At 40.7% G+C, this 18936-nt stretch overlaps 1 protein-coding gene across 2 annotated transcripts in view; it reads left to right on the top strand.

The window, feature by feature from the left end:
* CNTNAP2 (contactin associated protein like 2) overlaps nt 1-18936 on the top strand; it is a 1940687-nt gene that overhangs the window by 1198203 nt on the left and 723548 nt on the right. For both annotated transcript variants that reach the window (XM_012806491.1, XM_012806492.1), the window contains one exon: nt 12106-12225. In XM_012806491.1, the coding sequence (XP_012661945.1) occupies nt 12106-12225 (120 nt within the window). The remainder of the gene's footprint in view (nt 1-12105; nt 12226-18936) is intronic.

The raw sequence follows: 18936 nt of genomic DNA, 5'->3' as shown, positions 1-18936 counted from the left end.
AAAAAAAAAAAAAAAAAAAGGATGTCTGTGAGTGAATCACCTGTGTCAGTTGCCTATCGCGACCTAATGAACCTCCCTGAAAATTAGTGGCTCAAAACAACAATCATTTGATTTGCCCAGGACGCTCATGGGTTCGCAATCTGGGGCAGGCTCTGCTGAGTAATTCTTTTGCTAGTCTCCCCTCACATAATTTACGCAGCTGCAGCTAAACAGCATCTCACCTGGGACTGGGGACTCAATGGTGGCCTGCCACACAAGTCTCATGGTTAGTCCTTCCCTCAGCTGGGCCACATGCCTCTAGCCAGCTAGCCCAGCAACTACTCAGATGCCAACATTTCGTCACATTTGCTAATATCCCTTTCCCCAAGGCAAGTCACATGCAAGTCCCTCAGAACCTTTGTGGGAGGGACCCCCCTACAAGAGCACAGAGGTGGGGGTATCACTCACTGGAAGACGCTACTGTAAAATCCCACCATGGTGTGAAATTTCATAGTTAAGTACAAATGATTATATTGGTATGATGAAGATCAGCAAGAAGGGAAAATGGAGATCATTTTATTCATATAGAATCCTATTCTATAGTGCTTAGTAATAATTTATATTATTCAGTTATTCATTCATTAAGAACGGTTTATCAAGTGCCTACTCTATGTCAGATGTGTGCTGAGGATGAAACACCAGGAAGCTAGACTTCTGGGAAGGTGGACATTGAGAGATCACTGACAACTATGACAATTTTTAGTTATTATAACACCATCTTTGAGGTATTATACTAAATATTTGCATATTTGTGCATTTTGGGTTCTTGACCTGGGTTCCCCTTAAAGCACAGCCTGAGACAAAGGCTTTCTTAGTTCATCCATTTGCGTATGTGGATCCTTGGAGCTTATGTCAAGCCCGGAAAAGCTCACATGGAGATGCATTGGGAAGCTGACCATCGTTGAGTGGGATGGGTGTTCATATGGGAATTTTGAGGAGCCCTATGAAATATGGTGCAAATCTTTCTCCCCAGGGGTGCATAGGATGAAATTGATTCTCATCCCCCCTTGGTCAAGAGGCTCTGGGAGCAGACAGAGACATTACCAAGTGTCTGGCATGTGCGTGCACAAGGTCACGAAGGTTTCTGAGAATAACCCTGCCCTGCAGCCCCAGGCAACCCTCAGGAGAAAAGCAAGAAGACGCTGGCAGATGTTGCATCTGTGACTAGCTCATCAAAGCCTCAGGGAAATCAGTTACCACAGCAGTGGCTGGAGTAACAGGTGGCGCCTGGAATATAAAGGGGTCTACAGGAGATGTCTGATCCGGCCTACCCCTGGCAGAACTGGGAGGCAGTCATGCTTTCCCGCAGGTCCAGTCTGTCATTAAGTCCTGTTCAGGGTGTTTGCAAGCCATCTCTGCAAAGCTTCCATACAAATGATTTATGAAAATAACTACAATGCCAACTTTATAGCTGCAATGCCAGCAGCAATAACTACAATGCCAACTACAATAACTACAATGCCAACTTTATAGCTGCATCCCAGACTCATCCTTTCCTCCAACCCATCCTCAGCCACAGTCCTAGCTGGTTGCTTGCTCGTGTAGTGACCCAGATTTTCATCTCCTAGAGATCAGCGTCCTTAGTTACCTTTCTCTTGACCATGCATTGATTCTGCAGTTTCCCATTCACCATGAAGCCTGAGCACAGAAGTACCCACAGCCATTACATTCAGTCCCTTAGTTCCAGCCATACTTCTCCCTGCCCTCAATAATCAACAGCAGCCCAATCTCCTCATTCTGGCCCAGCTCAATCACCTCTGCCAGTTACATCACTCCTTTCTTTGCTCGAAGGCCCACTGTTATGTGGAGTCCAAGGTGACCAGGTCATAGCCATCGTTTCAAGAAAGGAGAGCCATATGGTAGACTAAGAGTTCCCAGGGGTACTACCCATTGAACGTCTCTGCTGGAGTCTATACAAAGTAGTCCTCACAGCAGGGACTTGGTGGGGGGTGCAACAAGGGAATGTGAAGCTGTGGGCCAGAGCTGAAGATGTGTCTGATGCAGTAACATAAAATCTACATACGGGAACTAATTGTCCATGCTGTATCTTTCTTTTATTTCCTTTTTTTTCTTTTTTTACCATGTACTCACTGGAATCAGAGCTCTTTGTTTATATAACATATCCATTGTATTTGAATTATTTCTTTGCACATGTTATATAAAGCAATATTTCATTTCTATTCGTATAGTTCAGCAAATGATTTTTGGATAGAAACTTCCTTTTTATGAAAATTTCCCCTGAGGAAGACATATGCACGTTTTATAGAATGATGTGGAGGTTTTGCTATAAAACCACACATGAGTACACAGATCCTCAGCAAATAGAAACTCTTTACCTTTTAATACCTGTAACAACACAAACACCTTACAAAAATCATGGATTGGAATTTCTGCTGGAAGGACATTACTTGGTTTTTGTTAATTATTTTTCAATTAGTTTGTCTTTTTTGAACAAGCTGAGAATTGGATGAAGACAGTTTCAAACTGAACTGCAGAGAAAGCAAAGGCTTGTTGTGGAGGAAGGATCTCTCTCTCTCTACTTTGCTTCCAGCCCCCGAGGAGGGGCAATGCTTGTCCACGGTTGAACTGGGCAAACACATCCCCAAACTGCCCTGTTCCAAATAACCACAACAGGTGTTAAGTAGCAGATGAGCTAACACAGGAAAGGCAGAATGATACATTCAAAAAAAGGAAAGGAAAACTCAGACTTAGCCCACAATGCTGTAAGAAATCATGGATTTATCTGAAAATATTGGTTAAGGAGATAGTCTTCATAAAACCAATATTCCCACAGGACTTAAATATTTAGCGAACTTTTATTGATTAATCCATGTGCTGCCGGTTCTGTGGTGTTAGGTAGTGATGCAGAAAAATGTATGGCACGGTTCTTAAGTATGTTAAATTGGAGAAAGTCATTGCTAAGGAAGTGCTTTATCCTGAATGTTAAGTAAATGCTAACGTCCTGCTGCTATTCCAGTTTTAACAAAGAATCTCAGCTTTTATCCACTGATGAGTGTTCCTTACTTTCTAGCGGGATTGTCTATATTTAAATATTACTTTAATCTTGAGAGACAAGCTCTGGAACTAATAATGTCTTAACCACCACGCCAGTACTTACATAATGGGCAGAGGGTAATAAATGAATAGAAAAGCTACTCAGGTTATTGTGGCTTTTGAAATATGAGCTGTAAACTATTAAAATCGTAGAGTGCTTGGTTAAAATGAAATGTGAATGCCATCCCATCAAATTCCTCAATTTTTAGATGAGGAAATTTATACTCAGGAAAGTTGAGTGGTGAATAATCAAAGCCATCTGGACAGTAAGTTGCAGAACCAGACACCACACAGGAATTCTGACTCCACAGCAGAACCTTCCACTGTGTGATTCCTCCGGTGACCCTCATTTGTAGGGGTAGTATTTTGGGATTTTGTTGTTGGTTGAGTTACATAGCAGTTCAGATACAATTATTTCTGCTTATGGGAAACAGTCTATTTTCATTTTCAAGTTTCAATGCTCATATTTTTTAATGGTTTGTTTCTCTATTAAATTCAAAAAGCTTTATTTGACATTTGAAGATCAGTTTTATCATCTCATTCATTAATTTAGTTAAATTATAGTTAAGACATTTTTAAACTGTAAAATTAGTCTACAACTATAGTTGCCATTTGTAATTATTTGAATCATCAGGACCACTTTATTCAGAAGGACTGACAGTTGCATTTGAAGTTCACACTCACTAGTCACAAGCAGACCTGACCTTGTATTCAACTGCTTTTTGTTTAGCTAACAGCAATTACAGGATTTCCTTATCTCGTTTTTCTTTCTTCAACACAGGCACACACATGTGCACACAGATGTAATAAGAAAAATCTACACTTCCTTCAAGAGATGGAAAGAAGAGAGAAAGAAAGTCAAGGAAATAATTATGTTAACTATCTGAGGACAAGAATGGAACAACCTAGCATAGCGGGGGACAGTAAGGTAGAGGACCCCTTCTGCTAGTCATCCTGTATGAGTCCACTCAACATATTCACAGATAAAGCCTTTCCAGACTGACGTCAAGTTATCCAATTCTTTATCTAAAGTTTCCAAGTACTTTTATAACATTTAGAAAAATATACACCATTTTATTTGTTGACATTCTTGTCCCCAATATTACATGACAAATTCCCTAGAGCTAAAAAAATAAATAAATAACTATGATTTAGCATTAGGCACAGTATCCAACGCTAGTTCCACACTAGTAGGCATGTACAAATGAATTTATTAGCAATAAGAAAAGGGCCTCTTTAGTGTAGAGTTGGTGGAAGAAGCCAAATATAAGTGCTGCCATAGTTTCAGTCGATGTTCTTGGTCTCACTGAGACAGTGAAAATGAGAGTGCGAAAGTTAAGAAATAAACGGGAGACTAAAAAGATAGAGTAACACAGGTGACCTTGGTAGTAGCTGGGCACATGACCCGCAGGTGCTGAGTTCCACTGGGAGGTCTGTTCAAAGGAGGAAGCATAAATTTGTAGTTTACATGCCCTTTGGATTTTGAAGGCTCCTAAAAGTAATAAGGAGTCCGAGTTTGGTGGCTCACACCTGTAATCCCAACACTCTGGGAGGCCCACACAGGTGGATGGCCTGAGCTCAGGAGTTCAAGACCAGCCTGAGAAAGAGACCCCCATCTCTAAAAACTAGCTGGGCATTGTGGCAGGTGCCTGGAGTCCCAGCCACTTGGGAGGCAGAGGCAAAACCTTCTCTGGAGCCCAAGAGTTTGAGGTTGCTGTGAGCTACAATGATGCCATTGTGCTCTACCAAGGGTGACACAGTGAGACTCTGTCTCAAAAAAACAAATAAATAAAATATATAAGTAATAAGGAATAAAATATAATTTCTAGCTTTAATTAAAATGTGATATTCTATAGAATGAAGGTCAGTGAACACCAACAATGAACATGGACCATGGTAGCCTGAACGTTGTGAAAGTTCTAGTTCTGTGACTGGACTGCACGAGTAAGGAATATTGTTGTTCTTTAAAGCAGAGTCATTGAGCCACTGCAGACAAAAGGCAGAAATGGGATGGGTGTGGGAAAAGAGAGAGTTGAAATGGAATAATGGAATAATACAAGTAGATTTTGCTCTGATTTCTAAAATGTGTTTAAGAACTCTTCAATTAAGGCAACTATTTTTAAGCTATTGTTATCTTAACAGCAAACTGAAACTTTGTCCTTTTTTTCTCCTAAATTCCTCCCGTCCCTTGAGATTTGGACAGGTGAATGAACCCATTAGGGGCTGTAATGAATAACATCTCATACAGAAATTATCTTCACGGAAAGATCATGACACCATATTAGCATGCAGAATATCTGTTTTTAAAGCCACACTCTCCCTGCCATCTTCATTTGCTGTGTGCCGACAATGAGACAATAGTTCCCAGGGGAAATAATGTCAGTTTACTCCGGCCATTCATTCAAGCTCAAAAAAAAAAAAAAAAATCCAAACAGACAGAGAACATATGAGGTTAATATTCAAGTGTTAATGAGGACTTCGGTATTGCAAAGCTTATATTGTACTAATTAAAAGTAATTGCATAGTCCTAGAATTAGGGAGCTTTCACTGAGGAAGGTCTCAAGGTCAGTGCCACCTCTCTGGATTTCCAGCTTGCCTGTGTACAAACCTCAGTAGTTACCTTAAAAGGAATAATTAGGTTCTGGGAAAACTAGTTTCATTTCACCAACCAAATTCCCTAGAGCTCGATTGAGATCAGAAAGTCAGTTTCATGGTTTCAAATGGGAAATGCCTCCCTCTGATATAGAAACTTACTTTTGAAAGCCAGGTTAAGTTTAGAAAGTGGTTTAGTGATTAAAAATGGAGTAGAAAAAAAGGGCCTGCATTGACCACCCCCACCCCTAACTATGCCCCGTAGAAACTATTTTGCTGGCACACCCATGTTTTACATTATAAGGCTTTTTTATTCGTTTAGGGGTACAGTCTCCAGAAAACCAACATCCCTCTTCACCGTCTTGTAATCTGGTCCCCACAGCCAGTATGTGCAAGTGTGTAGTGAACACGTGATCACCTCCTTTAGAAGAAAGCAGAAGAGTGAAGGAATTCGTAAACTATTGATACCATTTCCTGGCAAATAAAGCATAAAGTTATTTTGTACTTTTTCCCCAGTTTTCTATCAAATCATTAGAAGTGAATTTTCACCTTTTCTATGCCACCAGGAAGACTCTTACAATGTTACAAAGTTAACTTTAATGCGTGTGTTCATTTTTGATTTGTGGTTAATTTTCTAATGGGATTAATCCTTAGCCGCTTTTAGTGATCCTCATGCTCTCTGAGGTAATAATAGGAAGGATGTTTTCCTCCTGTTTAATTCCCTCTCTCAAAGCACAGGGCATGGAGAGGGGAGCAGAGAGCCGGCCTCAGCACTTCAGCATCCACAAAGCTCTGGCTGTTCTCCTTGGGAGCAGACCACCATTCCCTTTCTCCCTTTACCTTAACTAGTCTCTAACTGATGGCATTCCTCATTGCATTAGGCCTGCTTGGTGTCTTTGCTCTTAAACCCACTGCCCATGACGCAGCCATCCTACAGAGGCCCCGTGCCTTGTCTGAGTGTCAGCAGAGGACAGAGCCTTCACAGAATTTCTTCCTTCTTGCCTGTTGGCTGGAGACATACCATTTAGTGTTCTGTGGTGACTGTCACGTTCAAGGCCTATGGGTCTTTAAAGTTTTCAGTACAAAAATTTGATTTTGTTCTTCTTTCTTCATTATTTCTGCTTCATACACTAGGAGCACATAACATGTTTAATAAAAGTTGTTTGTTAGAGCAAGCATATTTTATGTAGTTGTGAGATTTTTACATACTATTTCATAGAGAATCATATTATTTTTATATGGTTATAATAAAAAAAAAAACTGTCCATGTCCTACTCGGTGTCACCTGTGACTATGAAGCATTGTACAGGAAAGGGACCTTGTGATTAAGTTAAGGGTCTTGATTTGAGGAGCTTATCCCATCTTTGAAATCATCAGGGGTCTTTAAATAGAGAAAGAGGCAATGCAAGGAGGGAAATTGCAGTGGTGCAGCGTGAGCAAGACTCCCACAGCCCTTCCCAGCTTTGAAGATGGAGGACACGGACAGGGATGATGAGAAGCCTATGGGAGCTGATGAGATAAACAGATGGATTCTTCCCTGAGCTTTCAGAAGAAACAGCCCTACCCACACCTGGAATTTAGCCCAGTGAACCTCATTTCAACCTTCTGATCAGAACTGTGTCATGATTGTTAACTGTATGACTATCTCCAGGACTGTCAGGTAAACTGGCATTGTTCTAAGTCACTAAGTGTCTGGTCATTTGCCTGTCACAGCAGCGTTGCTCATCTTATTTAAGGAGGTTTTGTGGATTCAGAATATCTTTCCTGGATATTTAAATGGCACATAATAGCACTTTGTCATTTGCCACTGTAAGAAACCCAGTGTCACGCAGATGACATTCATTGTTTAAGGAAAATGAGTAAGGTATCTAGAATTCGTCTCGTTCTAAGTTTTTCTATGCTATGAAATTTAACCAGACATATTCAATAGTAATATTTCTGAATAGCCTCAGTTAGCTTATGACTATATAAATAATATGAGAGCTTCTAATTGGGACTGGGAGTTGCAACAGAGAAAAATTACCAGTAAATTAATAGGCTTCATGAGTCTATTCATTTTGCCATCAACCCAATTATCTTCCTCTTTTTCAGCAGTCTATTAGCAAACTTCAGTTACTGCCAACAGATCAGAACCACCATGCTCTTCAGTGACCAGGGCCTCAGCCCCTGTACTCTGTCATCTCCTGGGGCTTCGTGTGCAAAATTATGCAGCCCAGCTAAGAGTCCAGTGGGTACAGAGCTAACTGGCTGAGGCATGTAGGCAAATACTTTCCTTAGCTAATTCTCAGCGTAAAAAATCCAATATATTCAATACTTTGTTAGTTTATAAACTATAGAATTTCATTTGACCTTCGTGATGACTTGGTGAGGAAGATGTTCTTGCCTTCACTGTACTAAAGGTTAGGGAGGGGGTCCTGCCAGTAAATGACAGAAAAGAGATCACTCGGATTTAAAAACTAATGCAACTTCAGCCCAACACAGCTTGCCGTGTTACTTCAGTGTCATCGTTCCAGATACAGAATCTGAAAGTTTACCTTTAATGATTAAAATAACAACATATGTATACTGTAAAGTGATATGGGAAATAAAAAATAGTAGGAAAAGTTTTAAATCATTCCTAATTTTGCTCCTCAAAAATGATCCGCTATTACTGCTCTGATGCCTTTCTTTCCAAACATTTTCCTCTACATTCCCACAAGTATATTTTTTGACATTGTATTTTTATTTAGGGCTTTGTATCTCATTACATTTTTATTACTTTTTGAGTGACAGGAGGTGGCATTCTAACCTTACTGTATTTAAAATTTTACTGTACTGCCTTTCAGTGACCTATCTTTCCTGGATATTTAAATATAAATAAAAATTAGCCCAGCCTTCTCCAGTTAACATTTTCTCAGGATTAGAGCCAGGCTTTTCAAAATGCAGTCTGAGGGCCAGCGACATAGTGGCTCCTGGGAGCTTGTTAGAACTGCAGATTCTCTACGGAGTCCATCTTCAGGATGAGGTCCAAGAATCCTACTTTAACGGGCTCTCTGGCTGATTTTTCATACATGCAAAAGTTTGGACTAAAGCACCTGGGTTTCCACGTTTGTTGATGAGGCAAAAGCAGCTTGTAGGCCTGTGGTAGGTTGATGATACACAGTGTCATTGTCACATTTAGAAAGAAAAGGAGCTTCCTGGCTACCAAGATTCCCACATCCACTTGCCTTCAACATCTACTATTAGTTATGCTACACTTGGGTTAAGTCCTTGTTAAAATGCCTGTGTCCGGGCCTGGAAAGGCCGTAGTTACTGTCATGCTTTAATGTGCAGGCACCCCTTATGGTTAGTTGGGCTGCTAATAATTCTTTATCAAAAGAATTATCGAAGATGAAGAATAGATGAACTATAAACGCTCTGCCATGTTAGAGTCTATGGGATTAAAAAATAGAAACACGAGCCTACCCTCATGACCATTCACAGTTTTACTAAAAAATAAAATGTTCACATATAAAATTGAATCCACAACAGTTAATCAAACCCTGACTCTATAGGTAAATACTGCCGTTCGTGAGATAAGCGGGGAGGGCCGTGGGCCGTGCAGAGATGGACATGTTGACTGGGGAGGGCGCCTTAGGAAGGAGGATTGGAGTGGGACCTAAATGGCAATTATTATATTAATAATGAAAACGTCTCCAGAAAGCCGCCTATTCAGTGCTTACCGCGGTCAGAGGCCACGCCAGGCAGTTGATGTGGATTTTTACTCCAGTCCCGTAACTCCGTGCTAAAACATCTCTTCTTCTCCAGGCAGGGCTAAGTGGGGAGAGGCAACGCTGCCCATGTTATTTAAGGAGGTTTTTGTGGATTCAGAATGTGAACCCACATCCGTTTGACTGCACAGCCTTGTTTCTTACCACTTTTGCTTGAATTGTGAAGACACTACTGACTAGTCACGAGTCACCTGGTAACACAGAGAATTTGTGAGTAAAATTTCCAGTCAGCAATGTGTTAACACAACGGCTGTTCCCTGGTATTTCTCCCAGGCTCAGTTCCCAGGTGTCCAAATTCAGCCTATTTTACTCTTTCACCCACTTCATCTCTCAGCTGCTTATAATATAGAATCAGTTAATGCTGCTAACACCTCAACACGTTGTGGACCGGCAATTTTATGCAGAAACTTTCCATGATACGTGGATTTACTGGGTATCTGTGACTGGTCAGCAGTGTGTTAACTGACTGAGAAATTATCCATTCTTGGGCAGAGATGTGCAGTGGGGCGCAGACCCAGACAGCCTGGGAAAGGGTCAAGGTGAGTTAACAAGCTCCAGGGGCAATCGTGCCAGCCCAGGGCACAAAGTTTACGTTGCAAAGTTGCTGAACCCAAGAAAGGCCTGTTAGGTACATGAAAATTCTCACATATAAAGATGATGGTCTATGATATAATTGATACTGAAGGAACTACACATTTTTTAAGCAAATGAAAGTGATGTTTTATAAGTAAACTAACACTGGTTAGGAAGCATACTTTGGTCAGAAGTGAAGAGATATTTGGGGAAAAACCCGATGAATAGGGTGATCATTGTAAACCAGAGGCCAGAAGATAAGGACAAAGAATGATTAATTAGTAAATATCAGAAAAAAAGCCGAGAGGCTTTAATGGCAAATTGACTAAGAGAGGCTAAAGGAAAGACCCACGAATTTGAACCTGACGTCCTGGATCATTCTGAACGATATATAAAAATGGTAATACTCTGAAGAAATGTTGTCAGAAATTAATGGAACAGTTTATTTTTCAAGACTGTGATTTTAGGTCCTTCTTAGCTTCCTTCCTAACGCTTGAATCAGTTCTATCTACTTCGGCCTCTGTCATACCACTGTGATTTAAGCCGTCTTCCAATAGGCCTATGGCAATAACAGCCTCTCTTTACCTTTTGTGAATCACTTTTTTAAAATTTGTCATCTTCTCACACAGAATTGGTTCTAAACACTATCTAATTATAACACCTTCCTGCTCGAGGTTTTCCCTGCCTTTTATTGCTCTATTTTACTGGGCATGGCATTCAAAATTAGAGCAACTGTATAGCTTATTATCCCAATAAGACCCTTGGGAGATGGAAAGTGGACATGTCAATAATTACACTGGGACAAAAGAAGCCCGGGCTTTACTTATTGTTCCGGCCCCATCCTCTCCCAGTAGCAGTTGGTTTATGCAGGGACGGTACCACAAGCATAAGTCAACAAACACTTTCCAAAGGTCTCCAGTCTGTGCTGTTCACAGCTGCAGTTTCTGTGTCCAACCTGGTGCCAGACACACCGTAGGTAACTTGAGCGCAATTTGCAGAAGGAAGACAGGGGGAGGGGTTGAGTAAATGAAAGAGTTTTAGCAATGGTTTAGTCTAGGGCGTTGGTGGTGGTGAGAAGGCATAGAATTAAAGGACTAACATTTTGGGGAAGAGGAAACCGTGGGAGGCCAATGGAAGGCAGAGGGCACTTGGTAGAGAAAGGTAATAAAAGGGGGGGCCCAGCTCAGACCTCCTATTTCATAATTCAGCACAGCACATATCCCAGGAGTTTGAGTCCAGGGCATGTTACCAAAGGGCTCCACTACTTGTGTGTCAGGTAGACGCGTATTTACCAGAATTTTTTCTCAGTTTTGTGGTGAGAACTTTTATATTCTTCATAAATGGTCAGTGTAGAGCCGTTAAAAAAAGTTTCTTAGTTCCATTTTTGACATTTCTACCTAAAAAGGAGATATGTACATGTCTGTTTCGTACTTCTGAAAACAGGTGCAGTCTCCTTGAGAAGAAAATTTGTCACACACGTGGGAACAAAATCGAAAATAATGCGAAAAAAATTTAATTTAATTATATGAATGTCGGTTTTCTACCCAAAATAGATTTGATATAATGAAAGCACCTGTAACAAATAAAATGAATGAAGGCAAACTCTTTCCTCCCATTTCTCCTGAGGTAAATGAAGATTCAAAACTACATACTATTGTGGGAATCTTAAATATTCAAAAAAAGTGTGTGTGTGTGAGTGTGTCTGTGAAAGAGAAAGAGAGAGGGAACGTTCTCTGATCTCTTTGTTCACATCCCCCCCAAAGCAGCCATTATTCATGACCTTTCAAAATAAAGTTTCTCGTGAAATCTATAAATAACTATAAATTAAATATTGTTTTCAGTTATCCTCAGACCCAGTGAAACAAACATTACATTCAGCGATTGTTTTAGTCTTACCTACAAAGTCATATCAGGAACTTGCTGTGATTGGTCAGAAACACCCATGTAGAAGAATCATGTCATGAATTTAAATTTAGAGAAAAGGGACACTCATTCTAACAAGAGGAAATAGTCCTGGGTGGTGGTAGGTCGGGATTTGGTGTGTTTGCGGGGGAGCTGTTTGTTCCGTGCTCTGCTCACGCTGGTTGTGTCCTCCCAGCTATCTACGAGCCTTCCTGTGAAGCGTACAAACACCTCGGCCAGACGTCAAACTACTACTGGATAGACCCTGACGGCAGCGGACCCCTGGGGCCTCTGAAAGTGTACTGCAACATGACAGGTGACTATGTCGTATTTATATTTTGTAGAGATGGCTTTTCTATTTGTTGAGAGTAAATCGTTCCATGATGGTTTGTTTCTTTGGTGCTGTATTCTTATCACAACATTTAGTAAGTGAAATAAGGCTAGATTTGTCAGGTGAAATGGTGAGAGAGACTGTACTTCTAAAGCAATGAAAGCCCTTGAGACAATCTCTTTAAAAAGTTCCACCTCTAACTTGAACAATTAATAATTAGTATTGCTAAAAGTCAGTGTGTAGGGAGGAAGCCAGGGAATAGAATTGTAGGGTTGAAGTCCACAGAAAGAACTCAGAACCGAGACTGGGAAAATGTAGTATCATTACTTAGGTATCCCCGCTGACCCTCCAGAACTTCCTCTGTTCTCTGTAATTATAGAGAAGCCTTTCTAAGTTCTGAAAGTCCAGCCGAAGGGACCCGAAGCTCTCATGAAATTCATTTGGAATTTTCTACTTGGGCTGAGAACCTAGTTTTCCTCCATTTCTATATTAAATTTTAAAGCTACTAAAGGAGATTGTTGGCTCTTGTACATTCTCACAGCAGCATAAGATGGACAGATTTCTGAGATAAAAGCAGATTTTCCATTAGACACTTGGTAACATCTTGCCTGCCAAAAAGCCAGAAAAAGGTGCAAGGCACGTCCTGTTGGATGGCTGCAGCACAAGAGCAGCATCTGATGTGAGCTCCTGAGGCGTATGACTATGGGGACATGATAGGACGCTGCATGGGGTGACTGGTACATGTGACTGTTCACCGTGTGTCAGGTGCTATGATAAATTCTAATAGGCTAACACCTCGGTTTGCACCCTGGCTTCTTAATCACTAGATGTGTAATATGGGGCACCTTACTAATTTTACAGAACTCAATAAGGCTCCGAATCTTTATCTGTAAAATGGATTGATGATAATAATAATACCTGCCTCCTAGCATTACTATAGGAATGAAATAAGATAATCTACATATGGCTCTTAGCATATTGTCCAACACACAACCTTGCAGACAGGGTTATCTGTGAATAAGGTATTTTTGTTATTTTGGAAGGCTGTGAAGACTTAAATGACTTGCCCATGTCATTCAGCCAAAATCCAAACCAAAACCTATTGGAAGTTAATGGTTCCAAATCTGGGTATTACTTCAGAATATTTTAGTGAGGTGTATTTTTTGTTCCTCTTCCATACACACTTTTGGTAACACTCCCAGAGACTTTGATTCAGTACGTCTGAAGTGGAGACTGGGTTGTGCAACTAGAACTAAGACCCGAAACAGTACTGGAGGCAGCAGACCCCGGGAGAGAACTCCCAGCAGTATGAGGCCTGGTGCAGAGCGGAAGGGAGAAAGGGGAGGATGTGAGTGCAGAGTGGGAGATGTGTAGAGAAGAGGGTGAGGTGCACATTAACGTGCCCCGATTTCCGACCAAGAACTCCCAGCTTGCCCTAGAGTAGGAACCCACTTACTGGAAAGAGTTTGCTGATGGTGGGGCTTGTCAACACACTCAAGTTCTCCCAGTTTTATATTCAGTTTAAAGTTGCTAGAACTAAAGTATAATCTACGATAATTTGATTTAATCTTTATGACTCATGATTTTGGTTTCTCCTAATACATAAAAATGTAAAGATAATTGAAGTCAATTGTCAACCTCAAGAGAAATCAGGGCCTCCTGACTGAGATTAGACAATTAAGAATTTGCTCCGATTATGTCCCATATACATGTCCATGGAGACAGAAAATCAAACAAAATATAACCCCAATGTGACCAGCCCCGTGTTAGGAATCTACACATGATGAAGGACTGGCTTACTTTCACCTTTCTGTGAATTGCAGCCTTGGCTCAGAAACATAGGTCTTATCTTCATCAATAGCTTCCTTAAACAGCTTGAGTGAAATTAACTCAGTATTACAGACACAGCAAGGAGCATAGTGCAGCTCTCGGAAGTGAGAATATTTTTATTCCATTCATTCTAGATAGTTATGAACATCATTGTGTCCAAAGACCATAGAAGAATCTTGCCTTACTGACCAGCAGGCATTTGGGGGGCCTTTGCCACTCATCAACTTTTCCTTCTTCTGGGAAAAACTTGGATTTAACATCATCAACAGAGCATGATGCTATACAACTTGGCTTGGGTTATTCCATTTCCAAGAGATATATGGTAAAGAAGAAGAGGGCATGACAGCCTGAGACTCTGTGTAAAGTCCTGACATATGACTCTGTGCCAGAAGTTGTTAGGCACCCCCAAACCTAAAGTATAAAAGGAGACAGGAGCTTAAAAGGCAAGGAAGACAAATGAGCCCTATCAGTCAATACCCCAAAGCACAAAAGAGATTGACTCATTCCAAAGAATTGAAATCCCAGGGGCTGGAGCACAGTGAGCCCAGGACAGGACTCCAGATGAAGTGGGAGAGTAGGCAGGGGCCAGAGCAGACCAGCAATAAGGAGAAGATGGCAGGGGAAAAAATTCATTTTGGGCAGCACCTGTGGCTCAAGGAGTAGGGCACCAGCCCCATATGCCGGAAGTAGTGGGTTCAAATCCGGCCCTGGCCAAAAACTATAAAAAAAAAAAATTCATTTTTATTTTTTCAGTTATTTTTCAATTGCAGTGGGTGGGAATTCAGGGAAATGAGAAGTTCTTGTTTGCATTTAAAATCTACAAGTTGAGGTGCCATGAGAGACAGCATGAAAACACTGGGACTAGTTCTGAAGCTGCTGTGAAAGTCCCCCAAAGAGATGGTGCTTCCTTGGACGGGGGTTTAAGTAATGAGAAATAGATACGTTTTAGGTCTGTCTGGTAAAAGATTGGATAGGAATTGTTACAGATAGGCAGTGATCATTACTAATCTCATGTATTGAATAACTGGATGAATTACAATGTCATTTAGGCAGTGTAGAAAATTAAGGGTAGAACAATGTAAAGGAAGATGAGGAGCTTAGTTTTGATCTGGTTAAGTAGGAAGCTCTCTATGCCATCTGAACTGAGATGCAAGTCTGAGAGTTGGGTAAGCCCCAAAGCCTGTTGGAGTGAGAGATACGAATGTTCTAAATGTGCTAATCGTTAGCATAGGAATACTGTGTCTATGAAAGTTGAAAATGTTACTTAGAGGTTGATGTCACAGAGAAAAACCATCTTAGGAACAACTATCAGAAACTCAATGGGTGGAGATCAGGGTTCTGGTGAAGAAATATTTATCAAAGGTGTGGAAATATATACACACACACACACATATATATACATATAGAGATATTTTTCATTTTCTACTATTTACTCCAAATTTCTTTTAGAAAGACATCTGTAAGTTGACCACTCAAGGGACTATAACAAACCGGTCACTATGTGGAGGTGGTCAACATAAAGAACTTCCATGGAGTACATGTGGACTTTTCATTGACCTATGAAAATTAAGGTCAACTTAAGGTAATATTGATCAATGTAGGGAGGTGGTCCACTATGGAGGTTCTACAATCTCCTGTGTGTGTGCATGTATATATGCATCTATATACACTGTATATAAGGATAGATATACACTCTCTGTGTATGTATATTTTTATATTTATACACACATTCTGTGTGTGTGTGTGTGTATAAAATTGAGGGTAAGTGGAGCAAAAGTGTCTGAGGCATTTTGGAGGCAAATGAGTCATCCATGCAAAGGCTGAAATGACTGCTTGGGTCTCAGAAAATGACAAAAAGAGTCAGAAGAGGAAGAGTAACTTTAAATCTGTGCAACCCCACTCTGCTATGTGCCGGGGCCAGCCAGTGAGTCTGCTTAGGCAGGAGTGGAGGAAAAATGGGCTGGCAGAGGGCACAGCCTCTGCTCGGGGTTGGAGATGCACAACTGGTCACCTACAGCATAATGGATGTGATGGGAGCCAAATGTGTGGCAAATCGTGGCAACTAGGATGCAGGGAGTGTGGATATGGCCCGAAATGATGAGCCTCCTAAGGACGCTGCAGAGACAGTTTGGGGAGCCATGGATTCAGTTCCACCTCTTGGAAATCAGGGACTGCCCTAATGACAGAGCATTTCCAGACTGCACAGGGGGACCCAGCAAACTCTCCTACCGAACAGCTGACTCAGGAGCTGAGTCTTGAAGAACAAGTGGGGATTATGGGGCCAGGGAATGGAAGGAAGGAAAATTAGCTCTACTCATGAAATGCCTTGTGTGGAAGGTGAAGAAGTTGAACCTTTGTCCCGAAGTGAAAGCAAGACAGTAATGGTTTCGAGCAGGTATCCTCAAACTATGGCCCATGGGCCACATGTGGCCCCCCGGGTGTTTTTGCTGCCGCTGCCTGTCCTTCTTAGCAGCTGACTCGTCCCGGGGCCCGCAGTCCGGCCCTCCAATGGTCTGAGAGACAGTGAACTGGCCCCCTGTTTAAAAAGTTTGAGGAGCCCTGGTTTCAAGCAACAGAACAAGATAAGCAGGTACTGTGTGTTTAAAACATCACTTTGGCAGCTGTGAACAAGACTCTTCAAAGAAGACCCGTACATAAGATAGAGAGACAAGTAGAAAGCCCCCTTAGTCATTTAGAATTTGAAAATGAGATTTAAGATGCTGGCAATAAAGTCAAAGAGGAGGATATTGATTTGATACATATTTAAAAAGTTGAGTTGGCCAGACTATTTCTGGAGAGATAGAAACTGTTGAAAATGGCTCCCAGGTCTCTGCCTGGAGTAACCCCTGGGGATGGAGCAGGAAGAGCAGGGGAAAATTAGGAACATGGTGGGATGCCAGGATGCTTTAGGGCCCTGCAATTTGACCAGGTAAAGCTGTCTTGTGGGCAGAAACTATACAAATTCACTGGACGAAATTGAGGATGTTAATGAATCTCTACACAGTTTCCTTGTAAATATGTATTGGAATAAACTGATTTCTATACTATCTTTCATTCAAAGAAAAACAAAAAGGAAAAAATCTATTATTACCATGGAATGTAAAAAAAAAATCACTACTCAAAGTAAAATAATTTAGAGACCGAACCCTCTTATCTCAAACGAGCTTGAATTTACTTATTGGTTGGCCAAGTTTGACATAAATTGGCTCTCTTCATTTTTTTATCATAAGGCAGCTCTCCTGCCGTGTAATTCTCTTTTTGGCTGCCCGCAGTTCAGAGCCACATCTCTTGGAAATTAAGGGGTGCCCTAAATGACAGAACGTTTCAAGTGCTGCACCGTTGACACTGAAGAGAGAATATTTCCATTGAATCCTTTGTAGAGAAATTCATCATTCTAGGAAAGCCAAAGCCTGGATTCCTTTCTTAGATCTTAGGGCACATTATAAAATATGGTCGTTGCTCTCCTCCCCTTCCTTCCCCATTTTCTATCCTTCCTCGGAAAGTCTGGTGTTAGAATTTTTCCGAATGGATCCTATTACATATTATCTCCGGTATTTGCCTCTTTTAACTATATGGTTTTCCTAATAGTTCAGCTTTTTATTTTTATTTTCTTCCAGTGTTTACCAACATTCTTTCTCTAAAAACCATGAACTTTCCTGTTTAAAGCTGCATTGAGTTCTTTCTGCCTGATATTTAATAACAATGGTAAATAAAACTAGATCCAGCCATTATCCTTGGAACCTTACTGCCTATCTGTCAACCTAAAACAATATTTTTCTTAATATGTTATCCTCTCATTCATGCTTTCAATAACTCTTCTTGCATTCATACTTAATTTTTTATAATTTAAATAAGCATCTGTGCTTCGGTGCGTGAAGTTTAAAGTCCAAATAAGGAACCCCTCTTGCATCTTCCTCACACGGGTTTTGTAGTTTTATCAAAAAGCCATTAAGCTTGTTTACATAATTTGTGCTTCATAAAGCCCTGGGATTTAGCTGATCAAATTCTATTATCCTCTATAGTGGTAAAAGCTGTTCAAGTCTTTTTAATCTAATATTTATAGAAAGCTTGTTACTCGAATTTCTAAGCCCTTGTACTCTGTAATATAATGTTATTTATTATTATGCTTCGCATAAGTTTTAGTAGCTCAGTGTGGGCACAGGGTGAATGTGTCACCAGGGTGGTGAACTTGGAGTCTAGTGGAAATTGTCATAAACATCTCCATCCTCTACCTCCCACCCCCCACAGAGCAAAGCAGTTCCTACCCATAATAGGTTAAGAACCATGTACGATGTCAATGGACCACATAAGATTATAAGATCATAATAATACTTACGTAAGTATACTTACATATTTTTTTTCTGTATATTTTCTATGTTTAGATACACAAATACCTACTATTATTTTGCAGTCGCCTGCAGTATTCAGTACACTACCATGCTGTGCCGGTTTTTAGCCTAGGAGCAACACCACGTAGCCCAGGTGTGTAAGAGGATACACACCTAGACGTGGGTCAATACACTCTATTTCACATACACTTTTCACACACAAAAATGAAATTGCTTAACGATGCATTTGTCAGATCATATCCCTTTTGTTAAGCAACTCATAACGACACACGTATTTGTTTTCTTAGCCATGTACAGAAACACAGATTTATTATCTATAGTTTCTGTGGGTTATGGAACTGGTAACTGGGTTGACTGCTTAGTCTTAGCAGGCTAAGACCAAGGTGGCACCCATGGCTTTAATTTCATCTGAAACTTGAAGTCTTCTCAGAAATTCATTCAAGTTTCAGTTCATCTGAAATTTGAGATTCTCTTGAAAATTCATTCAAGGTTCAGTTCCTTGTGATTTTATAGCTGA

Source organism: Otolemur garnettii, unplaced genomic scaffold (genome assembly GCF_000181295.1).
Source record: "Otolemur garnettii isolate 467f Iridium unplaced genomic scaffold, OtoGar3 scaffold00053, whole genome shotgun sequence".
Classification (NCBI taxonomy): domain Eukaryota; kingdom Metazoa; phylum Chordata; class Mammalia; order Primates; family Galagidae; genus Otolemur; species Otolemur garnettii.
The sequence above is the reverse complement of the archived record's forward strand: the minus strand, read 5'-3'. Positions and strand labels throughout refer to the sequence as shown.